Here is a 16,150-nt window from a genome sequence, read left to right on the forward strand (position 1 = left end):
CCAATACTGTCCGTTGGTGTGGATGCATTGCAAATATAGTTATGGATATAGTTATTGTTCTTGGTGTGAACAGGGCTTTATGTTTTCATCTTCTCTCTATAAAACAGATGCATTTTTACATTGATTTTAACTTGTTTGATGTTTCTTAACAATACAGTATAAAACTTTAAGCTGAAACGACACATATAGAACCCTTTGGCTTTTAAATGTGTCCATTTAATGTGTTGACAAAGCTCTTGTGAATCCATAAAGTTGCTCCAACAGTAAACAAATGATGCTACATATTTATAGACGGAGGTGTCAAGTGTGAAATCTTAGCGGATGTCTTAACACAATGAGGTCAAGAACAGTTGGGTTAAAGGGTATATTATGGGAATGGCACACTTTTACATCCTGATGACTGTTTGGTTGAAATCAGAAGATTATGAGTAATCAACCACCTGAAGCTCCCACCCTTTTACCAGAAGAGTTCAAAGAGATCGGGTTCCTGTGTGTGTGTGTGTGTGCTGAGTGTGTTATGATCTACCATCAGTCCAATCATCTAACCAAGTCTGACTGTCTTCACAGTTGATCGTGCATGACAAGAACATCCAACTAATAATATCAATCACCACCAGTAAAACTGGTATGAAAATGAATGATCTATGAAGCTCTGAGACTTTCAATGAGCTCATTAATGGTGTTGTGGTGTCTTATGATCCCTGTGCTTCTGCACTTACTGTATCGGTCAGATCATGCTGAAGGTAGAGATGAGTTGTCAGACACCAACACAGTACAAGGGGAAGCCCCCTTGCAAAAACAAGACTTATCATCTGACATACATGACAGAAATGGAAGTTTTCGGCTCAAAAACACCCACCCATGAGGCCCAGGTCAAATTTAGAGCTCATTTCTGAAATAATGAACCTTTTTAAAGGGGCGTCATGTATTCTCTCTCTCTCTCTCTCTCTCTCGCTAAGTCGAGTGTCGGTAGTATCATTGGTCATACTTAAGGTTAGGGATTTAAACAAATCCTAAGTATTAATATAATAAAGTTATTAACTCATCCCACAATGCGCAATAAAACGACCAAACAAATATGATAGACTTGCAATGCAGAGTCATATTGGGACCTTAGATCTTTTGTCTTGGTAAGCAGCCATGTAGAACGCCCTAGCAACACCCTGGCAACCACCCAGAGCACCCTAGTAACAACACAACAGCCTGGCGTCATGACTAAGTTTTACACAGGCAAACTACTTTTGTGTGTGTTAAACAATCACAACTCATGAATTACGTGAGTTTTGCGTAAAACTATGCACAGAGCTGCATGGCAATGGTCTTACTGATGTAAATGGTTTTAACCATAACTATATTATTGCAAAGTAATAGTGATGGAATGGTTAGGAGATGTTACTATTTTCATCTAAACTGCCTTTTTTTGGTCTCCCAGATTTCACAGAACTTTTCTCAAGGCTTCTATTTTCAGGCTTGTTGGCTAGTCACAGACCACACATGCTGGAGAACGCTAAATTACAGCGAAACAAGGGCAGAGCGTCTTGTGTAAGCAGTTTTTCCTTGAGGTAATTAAAAATGTCACATAAGAGCTTCATTATATAGCCATAGTTTCCTGATGAGAGGAATGCATTTACAGCAAAATAAAAAAAAGCATGCAAGTTGGAATTTGATGCTTTTTTTAGGTCCCTTTTTTAAGCTCCTGACACTGACAGCTTCACTTTCACAGTACAGAGAACCTCTGAAATCCTGATAAGCTACTGCTTTTGTGACCGGCCGAAGAAATAAAGTCATATTACAGCATGAAGGTGAGTAAATTATGACAGAATTTTTGACTTTAGAATGAACTATTCTTTTAAAGTAAGCTAAATAAGATTTAATCATATTCAGTCTATATTCCCGGAGTGAAACACAGACTTGGGTCTAGATTCTCTGACCCCTCCTGTCTCTGAGTGGTTGTTATTTTCCATTTGTGTCTTCATGTACAGTATGTCTCTGTACTTCTATGAATTTTCCTGGAGTGTGGTCCACGTGTGTGGGATCACCCCTTGCGTCTGGTAGGCTGGGATGAAGGGCTTTTCTCCGCCCCCTGTGTTCAGCCCCTCAGTGTCCACATGAGCACATACTGTACATACAGAAGGTTGCCTCTTCAGCTTAACCAGAGAGAGTTGAGTTTCTAGGAAAAGCCTCACAGAGCATCTCCATCCTAGCCAATGTTTAACAGGTGCCATTGCTGAACAAAAACAACATTGAGGGACTCATTGACCCCAGCTCACGGTGCTTTCTAAACTGTTTGATCCAAACTTTGTGTTTTAGAAACAAAGGAGAGGAGATGGAATGACTGTCTAGTCTCTTGAATTGAATGTCATTTAATGTCATTAAAATGTCCAAAAACCACTAGAACAATGTTATATATTTTGTTGATGTGTACTTAAATTATCCCAAATGTTTCTCAGAATGAAATGAGCAGTTTTAACCAGGACACGAACCGTGTCCGTGTGTCGCCTGTCAATTACATCATACCCGCGTTACCCTCAATTTCCAGTTTTATTTTGTAGAAACCATGGAAATACCAAAGACGCTTTAAAATATGATGTGTTTTATTAGACAGGTGAGCAACTGTTTGAATACATTAATCGACAGAAAATGAATCATTGTTATACAGCTCAACACAGTAAGTCTTTTTTGTTTAAATCTCGTTTTCTTGATTTACCACGAGTACCATATTTACCATGCCTAATATCGATCTAGCTCACTGCAGTGTGCAACAAGTGTCACTTCAGTTTATTTTTTTAACTAATATTTCACTTAAGTACTTTTACTTAAAAAAGTCAACAGAAAAAAGTTAATTTTTGGTGGGTTAAAAAAAAAATCCTAACATTGAAAAGGGAACCCGAGACATATCTAGTAGGAGGCCATTTTTTTACACAACAATGCCGTTTTGGTAGCCTGGGAAAACCCAGACAAACTTCCGGCAAATTTAGATTTGCTCTGCAAGTAGTCTGTCAAAGAGCCCATTCAAGCCGATTTCTAATCCGTCAAATCGAAGCACCAATCAGAAACGTTGAGGCGGGCTTTACACGATGACGATCGCTCTGATTGGTTTTAGGTCTATCCAATTGCGCCCAGAGGCATTTGAGCAACGTCCGTTGGTGAAGCGCACCAACTTTTAAATGCATTATTATATTCAAATTGCAAACACATGAGGACAGTCTCCATGAAAGACCCACTGGCAGATGAACGTGCTACTACATTTCTCTCTGAAACGGTAGGAAATTTAATTAGATTTAATAGAGGATTTTAACTGTGACAAGATGATTGACAGGGCAGTTTACGTGACAGGATGCACGCGACAGATCCGTCCGATAAAGATGACGAAGTAGTATGTCCCAAAGCTTGCCTACTTTTTTGCTACACATTCAAAAGTAAATACCTTTTCTTCACAAAAAGCGTACATACTTTTATGGCGTAGTGTAACTTAGGCGAATTGGGACGCAGCATAGGGCTTTACACAATGACGATCGCTCTGATTGGTTTTAGGTCTATCCAATTGCGCCCAGAGGCATTTGAGCGACGTCCGTTGGTGACGCCCCTTTGGAAATGAGTTATTAATGAAGCTTTGCCAGACCATAACTCAGTTACTACTGAGAATGGTCTGGTTTTAACCAGGCTAACGTTTTGGGGGCCTGAAAATGCTAACTTTTGAAAATAGGTTTCAAAGCTGCACGTTTTTGAAACCGATACCTTTAGCGTCTCAATTGTAAATTTGTGTACACGGTGACGTCATGCACATGCATATTTAGTGTTTAGTCTATAGGCGTAGTGTTTCTTCACAAAGTGACATCGCCAACTACTGGCCTGGCATGAATAATACAGTGTTTTTTGACAACGTTGTCGTCTGTACGCAAAAGGAAAAACTTTTTCGTTTTTAGAACATCATTGACCTGTAAACGTACCCTTAGCTTGCAAATGATGCTTATTTTGCAAGTTTTACCTACACACATGCACTAGCATTATGTAACGGCACGTTCTCACAGTTGTTCAGTTGGTGTCTTGACGAAGTGTAGATATGTCCCTGAGGTGGCGTGCAGAACTGAGATTACATTGACTGCGCTGACATGCAGTTATAATTAGTTTCAAACAGCAACTGCTCTTGAATTCTTTCACACACGTTCTCTTTTCCGCTTTCTCCCCTCATACACCTTGACCCTCCGTAGCGTTCTTGGGGGAAGGGATTAAAGCCTGAGAAGGGGGTTGGAAGGGGCAGAACAATTACCCTGTCGAGGCGTTGGGCCAGACCCCTGCAGGTAGAGCTGACAGGCCGAGACCTCAGGCTGTCATGAGCTATTAGCTAGGCAGAGACGGCCAGAGAACACACACACAGATGGATGAACTAAACAAAGAATAGCTTTTTTTTTTTTTTTGGTCTATAGCTATGTTCAGCATCCTACTTGTACTTATTTTCTACATTCTGCATGCCAGGCTGTACAGCAATATCCATAAATGCAATGCACTCTTCCTTTTCAACATGACAAAAGAAACAAAATATTAGCTGCAATGTTTGTTTGTTTTTAAGCACACACTATGTACTATGAATGTGGAAGTTGCATCCATTAAAGAATGACCTACCTTTGAACAAATATACTGGGTGTGTGTCAACAGAATGATGCAAAGCACTAAAATCATGTGCAACTATTGCACACACACAAACACACGTGGACCGTAACAACTTCCCATGATAGTGAGCGGAAAAACATAATGCTTTGCATTTTTTTTTTTTTACATTGCACTTGTTTTACTACATGAAAACACATCACTACAAACAGTATCTTTCTCCCCTCTGTCACACCTTCTCTTTACTTCTCTTTTCTTCTCTTTGCTGTACGTTTCTTGGCTTCTTCCTCTTTCTAAATTCCTAATTCTAATAAATTGATCTTGCACAGTGTTTGAGTGTGCGGCTGCTGTATTTTTACAATAAATTCCTAATTCTGAAATCTGAAAACAATAAATTTGTCTTTTGTTCATTTTCTTCTCTCACTGTGCGCATTAACCTGTTTTACCCACAGAAGAGTTTCACTCAGAGGAATAAAAGGAAAGAATGCTGTCTCAGTAATTTGACCAATAAACCATCAATGAACTATTTAAGCCTGTGGGCAACTAAAGAGAATTTTACCACTTTTTTGTCTACCTGTAACCTTAAACATGCAGACAACCTTTATTAATTATTATATTTATATATACTGTATATACTGTAGTATGTTTTTCTTATTTTTCAGTAGGAACCCATAGGGCAAAATAAAAATCTTGCTTGAGGAAATATATTTTTTAATTAATTTTGTTCAAACCTTCAAATGCCAAAATATATTAAAAAAATTACTTAAAGGGGCAAGACAATATACATTTCCTTGTCTATACATGTCTTAAAATACAGATACCGTCTGTGTGCGTTATTTATTGTATACTATATTATTATTATTATTATTATTATTAAATCTGCTATATTATATATTTTGAAATCTAAAATTATATATATACAGTATATATATATTATATTATATATATATTATTAATTCACAAATTGAATTAAGTTTTTAAAAACTTTTAGTTTCTAAAACTAAGGCCTGAGGATTAAGCCTTGTCTGTGAAACCGGGCATATCATTTTTAACCCTTGTTGTTGTTTTTATTTTATTTTTTTACCCCACTGGCAAATAGTTGTTTTTCTATTTTAAACTTTACTTTTTTTCACATTTATGCTTAAAACAAGATTGTATATGTGCCCTAACCTCTGCATGTGTATGTGCATGTGTTGCAGGACATTCTTGAGATGACAGACAGGCACACCTACAGGAGCTCGGGGGGTGAAGCCCCCCACGGCGAAGGAAACGGCCCGAGGAAAGGCCTCATGCTGAAGGGAGAGGGGCCCGGTGGCTCCTTTAACAATGGAAGGTCTTGGAAGATTCTTGGAAGGTCTTGTGATTTACGATTCATCTTTTTTCATAATATGCAGCATGAGTGGCACTTTACTCCCAGCTCACTGTGAAACATGGAGCAGTTTCTCAAAGAATGAGGTGTTTTGCATGCACGATACCCATGTGACCCAACTGACTGAACAGCATTTTGGCACCCTCAGAATATTAAAAGAAATATATTGTGTAAAGCAGCTAACATGTCAACACAAGCTTTTATCATCCCTTTGTCAGTAGAAGCCTTTATGTGGAATAATCTTTCCGACACAATTTGACACACTTGGAGCAATCCACATAAATTCCATTAATGTTTGAAGACACCCTATCTGCTTCTACGCCTAATTACCCTGGCACTCCTCTCACTGTGACTGGACTCTCATTATGCTCCGAGGGCATGAAGAAAAGGAGGTTTAACATCCACAAAAGAAAGAGCCTTCTTATGTCCAGGAAAGTGGATAAACAATGACCTTTAACCTTTGGTGGATTAGGCTTCATTAGGGGCTGACCCTAAACCTCTGTTCACCCGTACGCTCATCTATCTGGGATTAATGAACTCTGACCAGTAGGTTTATGGGCATTTAAAAGCAAATAGCATCATTCATATAATACTTATGGTTTCTTGTTATTTTCATTCCACTCAGTCTAGATAGGTTGTGTACATCATTATGCAGAAAATTATAACGAAATACAGGAATAAATGTTTCTATGTACATAAAAATACATTTTTATTAAATCAGTTGTCCCAAAACAAGGCAAAGAATGACAGGGATTTGAGATCCATTGAGTGCAACTCGTTATGCACTTAAATTAGGATTAAGATAAAGCCACTTTGTTTCAGAATTGCTGTTAATTCTTTGAAAAGGTTAATCTTTGCGACAACGAGTTGATAAGATTATCAGTCAATAGTTTGTTCTATCTTGGCTATTTTCTATGTAAAAAAAAAAAAAAAAAAAACCTGGCAAGTTTCTATATATTGTTACTTTGACTACATGTTAATCAGTAAAACACTAGTGAACAGTCCCTATCTTAACCATCTAGAAGATAACTTGCATGGCAATCACGGCATGTATTCTTGAGGGACATAAAGTCAGTTGTTTGACAGTATCATGTATATTTTATCAGTTGTATTGATGAAAGTGAAATAGTGTGCCATGTAGCAAGCCGTATTGTGCTCCTTAAATGCTATTCTCAAGACAAAACATATTAATAATAGCAAATGGTTCACACTCATTGTTCTGTTGGTGTGTTTGACGTAGAGGCCTATAAATGACAAAGAATATAAGATCATAAAGAAAGAGTAATGTTTGTTTCATGGGCATTGAGATGCAAAGAGCACCATAGCAGTGTTGAAGTCAACATGAAACAGTCTTTGAATGGCGTTTTACTTTAGCAGTGTAGTATATTTCAGGTAGATAAGATGTCGGATGGGACTTTTTCTCAATGTGTTTTAATTGGATTGTAAAAAGCGATTTCTTTATGGCAGTTGGTTGGAAGGGAGGGTTTGGAAAAGTTGATAATTTTTTGATAAGATTACAAAAACGACAAGTAAATGATGAATCATGCACAACAATGTGCATTAATAGGGTTCATTTTTACTTTGTTGTGTTCATGGTACTAATATTGCCAATTATATTTCCTAAATTAAAGAGATTACTCACTTTTATGATGTTCCAAACCTGTAGGATTTCTTTCTTCTGCAGTAACACAAAAAACTAACAAAATCAGTATAAAAATTCTTCAAAATATCTTTTGTGTTCTGCAGAAGAAAGTCAAACAACATGGGGTGAGAATTTATGGGTGAACTATCCCTTAAAAGGCAGGAATACACTACATGACTTTTTAAATCGGAACAGATTTTAAAACACTAGACTTGCTGACTTTGTAAGTGGTTACAGAGAAAAATGGGCATTATACTAAATAGTCTCGCATAGCCAGACCTTCAGACTGATGGTAGAAGGTCTGGAGTCCAGAGCAGCTTTCATTGGCCCAGGATCGCCCAGAGGCCGTTTGACTGACGTGTAAAGCAACCAATCACAGTTCATTTTGTTCCGCATCATGTTTAGAGGAGTGAAAATGCAACGTTGATGTCCCTACAATAATAGACCAGTGTGTAAAAATGTTTGATTTCCCCCGACTGAATGGGATCCGAATGAGGCCGTGCTGATCATTCACTACTCGATTTTCTGTGAAATAGGTCAACTCTGACTGCTCAAAATCTGCGGACTGGCTCTGACTTTCAGCAACTATAAATCTGGGAAAATCTGGGCAGAGGTTGTGTAGTGTATTCAAGCCTTTAGTAAACAATTACAATTAACTTAACGCTCAAAATAATTAATTGGTTTGAGTAGGACAAACTTAAACTAATTAGTTCAGTCAAATTAACTTTTATGAGTATTTAGCACTTTCTTTTTCTTTCTAGTTCACAGAACTGATATATTTTACGTAAACTGAACTGTTTCATTGTTTTGAGTTTTATGAAATAATTTCTTTTTTTTTAGACGAACTTCAGTTCAACTGAAACTGGGCTGGGATTTCTATTTCCCAGCATGCTTTGCCCATAGCACTCAAAGGGGAGAGTAAATGTTGAAATTAAGTGTAATATAATGTGGGTTTTTTTTGTGCAAGATTAATGTTAAGTGGGAGATTTAGTAGTGATTTAATGTTTTGTTATGCTAAATTAGAATAATTTTTGTTAATGTTGATTTTAGGAGAGTAGTGCATGCAGCTTGGTTTGAGAGCAAGTATGTCTATTGTTAGCATTTATTGAATTAGTTTGTTATAACCAGCTACAAAAAAGTTCACATGAAAATTTTAAGTGAAATGTATGGATTAATGTACTCAAACATTTCACGTTAAGAACAAGTAAAATGTACGAGTACAAAATAAACTTTGCTTAAACTTTGAATTTCTTAACTTAAATATTTTGAGGTTTGAGTTTTGCCAACTTATTCGGGTTTACAGTGAATGGCCACTTAAAGACACTCTCTATTAAAAACTCCATTTGAAGACTGTGGTGTTTTGCAATGCCGGTTGTGAGCGCTGGGAAGATGTGCTTTGGTATTGACCAACTTTAGCCCTGTGGCTTGTGCGTGTTGTGTCTTCATAAATCAAGGGCTGAACACACACACACACACACACACACACACACATGCATTGATCTCAAACTGTCCCCCAAATACTTTCCCAGCTCCACACGTTCATCCAGGACTGTCCCCTTCCCACATACCCCACAGGGTGTATCCTAGCCTCAGATCTCACACCTGTCCTTGTCTACCACTCTGAAAAGCCTCACGTGTCAGCATAGCGTGTGGATCTCACTGGCTATTTGGTATTTTTGTGTCGATCCCTCGAGTGCTTTAGAAACTGCTACCTCTCCAAAAGTCATTTTTCAGAAAACAGCCAGCAGTCATTCATATCTCAAAATCGAATTTATGTGTCAATCACTTAATTCATTCCTGTGGCTCATTGCTGAAAATAACTCTGGGTCAATTGTGCATGTAAAATGCTTTCATAAATCAGATTTTAGCCCATGCATTATATTTTTGCATATATATATTGCATATATAAATTTTTTTGCAAACAAAAATGGGTTTTAAGAACATTTTGCTAATGTAGGTTATTAAAACAAAGTCCATTTTTGAAAAAGTTTTGTGGTTATGTGAACATTATGAAAGCGTTCTATTTTATAACTCTGCAAACATTATGGAATGTTACTTTTGAACATTCTGAAACAAGTATTAACATTTAAAAAACGTTAGACGAACATCCCACTAAAATGTTTCAGGAAAAAAAAAAACATTCCATGAACAAAATATAAATGATGTTTTTGTGCTAACGTTTTGAGAACATGACCAGATAACTTGGAACAAACATTCTATTAACGTTCCTGGAAGAATGTTTGCTTTTAACTTTGAGAGAGCCTTGCCAGAATATTAGTCAAAGTTCTGTTAGCTGGGATGCTTTCACTGAATGATTTCTTTGACATGAATGAATGCGTGACCTTTATGGTCATCGGCTCTTAAATCTGCTTTCATGTCTTAATGACAGTAGGAAGGCAGTGAAACGTCCCAGCGCAAACATGGCTCCCGTCTCTTGTCACCTTCCTGCGAGGGAACATATGGCCAGAGACACTTTAGTGTGATGAAAGCAAACACAACAGGGACAATCCACATCAGACCGACAGACTGAAGCCCAAACGCTGATAAAAAACATGAACAAGAAAAAGACAAAAACAGATGCATATCTTACAAATCACGTTTTGTTTGATGTGTTTCAGCCATAATGGAAGTTATGCATTCAATTACAAAGAATTTTAAAGTGGATTCCACCTCTTGAACGAACCCAATAAAAAAGAACTACAGAAATGAGTCAATTCCCCAAAGCCTCCTAAGGATGACTCCTCTGGTCATGTATTTACTGGATGGGTGGAAGCACCAGTTTTCAAAGAGAGATGGTTGTATTGCTGAAGTAAACAGATTTTTATCTCTCTTCTTGTCTTTGTCTTTTTCTATCATTTATGATCAGACCTGAGGTGATTCCCTGTGTTCTTGCAGGGTTCTGGTGTAAAGAGGAGCTTTAGAAACTCTCTGGAATCCTTGTCAGGATGTTTTGTTGTTCGCTGCTGAACAGCCCCGGGACACGAGATTAACGTGCACTGACGTGCGAGTCTTCAACCCTTCTACAGATGTTGCAACTTTCGATCTTAACGTTCACAACGTTCAGCATGTGAAATGTAATGGTTGATGGAAAAGATACATTTAAAACCACATTTGCTCGTTGAAATAGTTTTCATATGAAATCTGCACGGTTTCAGCCAAAGACCCTTGAGAAATAAAGAGACGATGCTGGAAGCGCTTTCAGAACGGAAGAGGGTCTTTTGGAAGAGGGTGTTTTTCGTAAGGGTCTCGCTTTTACCAGCTTGGTCCCTTTAGCACCTCTCCGTCTACAACTTCAGAATGTTTCAGGGGCCAGTGGTCTAGTCTAGATGACAGAGCATTTGCATGTTTAAAGGCTGAATGCACCCTCGCTTTCATTCTTTCCTGAGCATCCATGACCCAACAGGTTTAAGCACAAAAGATGAAAGAGACTAAGTGATGGAGGTCTAAAACCCGTTCTGACACTTGTTGCATAACTGTCAGTCCTTGGCCTGGTCTTTTCTATCAGAAATACAATAAAAACAGTAATATTGTAAAATATAATTACAATTTAAAACAACTGTTTTCTATTTGAACTTATTTTAAATGTAATTTATTATCAGCATCATTACTTCAATCTTCAGTGTCACATGATCCTTCAGAAATCATTCTAATATGCTGATTTGATGCTTAAGAAACATTTCGGTTACACTTCATTGTTACAGTGTAATTTTATATTTAAGTACTGAGTAATATTAAGCAACTACATGTACTTACTATAGGGTTAGATTAGGATTTGGTGCATGTAATTATACATAATTTACTGTTATTACTATGGTAAGTACATGTAACATATGTAACAAGGACACTGTAAACTAAAGTGTTACCAACATTTCTTATTATCATCAATGTGGAACACAGTTGTGCAGATTATTGTTTTGTGTGGAAACCTTTCTTTTTCAAGAACGGCATTATAAATCTTTTGTAACATGTCTTTGCTTTTGATCTATGTAATGCATGTTTGCTGAATAAAAGTGATTTACCACCATTTTACCAAGACCAACAATGTATTTTTAGACATTTAAGTGAATCATACAACTGTGCTACTCTTCAAGAGCCAATTAGGGCAGTAAGTCAAATATTTACCCAAAGTGTCACTGGCATCAAGTGTTTTTAAATGCTAGTTAAGAATATGACTCTCATATATACATTCAGATAATTGTAATGATTATGTAATGAGAAAAGACAGGCCCTCATAACTATAACACTTCAGAGGGTTGTGGTGGGAAAAGGGACCAATACATTAAACCAAATAGTATGTTTTACTGAGTTTAAGTATATGGTGTATGCTTTATGATTCAGTTTACTTTAAAGCGAGGCTTGAGCATGTAGGTTCACTTATGGGATTGCGGTTTATATGGGCAAGTCAGTGCTACTGTATCAATATAACACTCCTACACTTTAATGTTTTATTGACCCGCTGCAATCAGGCCCTTTAGACTTTCAACAAAAGTCAAGCCAGCCACCCCCTCACCTTGACCCCAATTCCACCACTCAAACATTCCTCCTTTTCTTTAAAGCTTTCAGTCTTGTGCAACTCTTTGTGTGTGTGTGCCTGTGAAGAAACCACACCTTAAATCATTAAATCATGCTGTTCTGATGTGATTTATGAATGGTGCCAATAAAAAGATCCAAACACAACGAGTCATCTTGCTCATTCTTTATTACTTTATAAAACAAAGTGCAGTTGAGGATGAACAGAACTTTTTTTTTTTTTCTTTTTTTTTTTCTTTTCAAAAACCTGCAAATGAACCAAGAGAAAAAAGCCTAAATAATTTATGATACATAATTAACAGGAGGTATTTACATTAAAAAAAAAAAAAGTTGCCATTATGAAGGCAATAAAATAGCCAGGCTTCTTCCTGGCAGAGGTAGATAAACAAAGAAACAGGAGGGAACATACAATAACCAACAAAGTAGACACATGGAGTCAGAGGGAATGAACACCCAACATTACTCCAGACCTCAACAATACGAGCTATGCATGAACACAAAATCCAATATAGTTTATCTTTCCAGTTTGAACATCACATTAAATGCAAACTTTAAGTCTAGAAAAATGTTATCATATGCAAATTACATTCAACCCCTCATTTTAACATCCTTTGGATCCAGCCCAAAACATTAGAAGAAATAATGTGTATGCCAAGAACAAATAGGTAGAATGTGTGAGGATCATCTAGGGCTCATTTCTTTTAAGGCTAACTATGCTTTTAACTGATTATGCATCCAACATACAGTCTATGAAACGGTTCATATTAAGACTCGTGAACAAAATGACTTTAACACACAGCAAAGTCACAACACTGAGAACGTTTCTTGCATTGACCATGCGTGTTTCAAAACAGCACTTAACGGTGACATAAAATCCACAATCTCCTAAGAGATACTGAGGTCTCCGCAGTCAGCCAAAAGTGTTACGGTCCTCAAACCAGCGGGGTCTTGGACGCCTATCTAGTGGCCAAACCGGCAACGTTCAGTCCCAGACGCTCACAGTCTCTTGAGCTTTTCCAGTCTGGCTTTCAGCTGTTCTTGTCGTTGTCTAAGTTTGTCTCTCTTCTGTGCAAGTCTCTGGTTCTCTGTCTCCAGATTTCTGATGCTTTCTTTCGCCCGCTTTAAAATCACCACCTTGGAAGCCTTGTCGTTACTGGACAGTTCGGGGACGTTGTCCCGTAGCTTAAGAAAGCAGTTCTTTAACTCGTTGCGCCTTTGCCTCTCCATCACGTTGTGTGTCCTCCGTCTCTCTTCTTCGTCCTCCGTGTCCACCGCCTGTCGGGAGGCCAGACTGCGAGAGCGTCCCGAACTCTGCGTGCTTCGGTGGGAGTCTCCGGACCCTCGGGAGCGTTTGGGAGGGGGGGAGGGCGGGGGAGGAGGAGAGGCGGGCCGAGGGGCGGCGTAGTTGTGCTGTTGCTGAATTTCAAAGTGACAGCGCTTGATAGCCAGCTGCTGCTCACGCCGACTGTCCTCCAACTGCTGCTGGTGTTGAGAACGTGTCAGTGTGCTCGACCTCCGGACGGTCACAACATCGATCTCCTCCTCTGTGGAGCACAAACAGTTCAAATCACGTTAGTTCAAGTTTGATCCATGTGGTTTCAATCTGGCAACAAACTTATAACACACTCTCTTTTAACTTTAGGACACATGTGCGCGCATCAGAAAATAAACAAACATTGTAAATGAATCAAAAGACTCACCAGAATCGCTTGTGGATGATTCTCCCCCAGTGGACAGTGAACCGTAGTCAGACGTGGACTCGATCAGCTCCTGGCTGTCCAGCGGTAAGTCCTCGCATTCCAGAGCCTGACAAGCGAGCGCCACATTGTGGCAATCCAGCGTAGAGCCGGCGATTTCGGCAAAAATCTCAGTGTCAATATCGGAGAGCAAGGGACTCGTGGAGAGCACCGCTGAGAGTTTATCCTCGATGTGTTTGCCTCCGTCGATGCGCCACAGTAAGTCCTCCGAGAGCGGGTCGTCCGCGGCAGACGCGGTGCCGGTAAAGTTCCAGTCCAGTTGGAGAAAGTCGCTATCCTCCATTAAAAGTTCAGATACCAACTCCAACTGGTCCACCGTGGACAAATTCTTCGCGAGCCCGGGTTTCATCGGAGGGGACTGGGGCGGCGTGGGGATAGCCTGCAAGTCCTTCATGAGACTCATGCAAAACTCGTCGTCAAACAGCAGCGGCTCGGAGTCGCAGAGCCACTCGTGCGATGGAGAACAAGCCTGCAACATCTTGACGGAACCTGTCAGGAAAGCGCACGAGAAAAGAATCCTTTAGAAAGAGAAAAAGTTTGCATACAAAAGTCCACCCGGCTTTCTGCTACCGACGAACAGCGGCTTGTTTCTAAACGGCCTGCGAAGTGTTGTTCTCATGCACTGCCGATTGTAAGGTTGCCCGGCTCGCGCGTTCACTTTATTCGTGTTTACAATGTTGGCCCCGCCCAATGGGCGGAGTTGCGGTCGGTCGTGCGTGATGTCACTGAACAGCTGGAAAGGTCCAGCACGAGTTTTGTTCCAAACTAAATTTCTCACATTTAAAGCAAAAAGTTAAATCATTCGGTTTGACTTTTAGAAAGCTAATAAACAAAATACAAGTTATGTCGTAAATTAATTGTAATTCATGTAAAACGATTTTCTCTGGCAATATTGTTGATAATACTAGTGTGACAAAAACCTCTATTCTGTATTCATGTGGCATTGAATAAAGTGTTTTAACTGAAAAAAAGTTGCTATGTAGAAAAGTAAAAAAAAGAAAAGAAAAGAAAAACCCTGCAGTTCTGAAAGTAACTAATAAAACTCTTAACATACTTGTATATAGGCTATACTGTACAAAATACAGGAAAATTGACATGTGAGTGAATGAATAGACAATGAATGAAAAGCCATATATAATCGCGTATTAAAGTTAACAACGGATCATATAAGTAAAGTCATATAAAGTATCTGCGAAGCATAAAAGCACTACTTTCCAAGACACTTTTACTGATTTCTTGACGAGTAAAGCACTTCCTGCGAAACTATAATAGAGAGATGTTCGCATTGTATAATCAATTGGAGGAAGCCGGTAGACATGCATGAAAAGAACAAAAAGTCACGTCTTACCTTTTTTTTCTAAACACTATGGCGAAAAAGGGAGCTTGACAAAGACGGTAAGTCTAAAAAAAAATGTGTAAAATTATTTTAAAAATAGTTGTAAAAACCGCAGAGCCTCCTTGCGGCATGTCAGAGCCCACGCGGACAGGAGCTGGCAGTGGGTGTGGCGACGAATGGAGACCATTTCATTTAAAGGGCGATGCACTCCGCAATTCCTCCGCGTTAGAAAACTCGCGCCAAAACTCTTTCAGCAAATATTGAATGAAAACTCTTATTGTGATGATGCCTAATTAAAGTCTGTAGCTTAATGTTTAATAAAATCCTGCACGCAAAAGCGGTTGAATAGCCGTGGTGTAATGAAGGGAATATACGTCCAACCTAGTGCTCTGGCGGAGTGCGCGTGCACTCAATGAACCATGCAATTCCAAGAAAAAGAAGGGGGGGTTGTAAGCTCACACACTTGTGTGCGAGAGTGCGAGTTCACAAATGCCGGTCGCGATAGTAGTGTCTACTGTCTACAAAAAAAGAGAAAGAAAGCCGCGATCACGTTGTGCTGTGGTCTGTTTTGGCGGGTAATATACGTACAAGGACATACTGTTCTCAAACAGACACTCCTTACATACACAGTTACAACTGATCTCGCGCGACTTAAGGGATAGATATATGAACTTATATGTGACTGCAAAGCATATGAGGAAGATATAGGCGTTGGTTACATAACAAAAGAATCGCATCCGGCTCAACACGTGCAGTCTAAAGTCACCCCCTCTCAGGTGGCGGGAATGATTTATGAGTCTCCCGCGAATTCGACATATGGGCGGAATCCTGCATTCTTTATGACCACTGACCTCAGAATGCAACAAAGAGAAGATGTAATTCTCATACACGTTCATTGTAGTGAAGCA

General features: G+C 38.9%; 1 protein-coding gene and 1 long non-coding RNA gene across 3 annotated transcripts in view; one reads left to right on the forward strand and one right to left on the reverse strand.

The window, feature by feature from the left end:
* Positions 1-6,889, forward strand: part of LOC307166511 — a 42,282-nt gene extending 35,393 nt beyond the window's left edge. The window contains exons 9-11 of the long non-coding RNA XR_013822641.1: positions 1,433-1,562; positions 1,694-1,802; positions 5,808-6,889. This is a non-coding gene — a long non-coding RNA (uncharacterized lncRNA). The remainder of the gene's footprint in view (positions 1-1,432; positions 1,563-1,693; positions 1,803-5,807) is intronic.
* Positions 6,890-12,306: 5,417 nt separating this feature from the next.
* On the reverse strand, positions 12,307-16,150 carry mych (myelocytomatosis oncogene homolog). 2 transcript variants are annotated; one of them, XM_079884929.1, is made up of 3 exons: positions 16,094-16,150; positions 13,850-14,395; positions 12,307-13,693 (listed from the first exon to the last, which is right to left on the reverse strand). In XM_079884929.1, the coding sequence occupies exons 2-3, from the start codon at positions 14,382-14,384 to the stop codon at positions 13,146-13,148; spliced, it is 1,083 nt and encodes a 360-aa protein (XP_079741055.1). In that variant the 5' UTR covers positions 14,385-14,395; positions 16,094-16,150; the 3' UTR covers positions 12,307-13,145. The 2 variants fall into 2 exon arrangements, with proteins under 2 accessions (XP_079741055.1, XP_079741054.1); XM_079884928.1 differs by lacking the exon at positions 16,094-16,150 and adding an exon at positions 15,255-15,929.

Source organism: Squalius cephalus (genome assembly GCF_949319135.1).
Source record: "Squalius cephalus genome assembly, chromosome: 10".
Taxonomy (NCBI): domain Eukaryota; kingdom Metazoa; phylum Chordata; class Actinopteri; order Cypriniformes; family Leuciscidae; genus Squalius; species Squalius cephalus.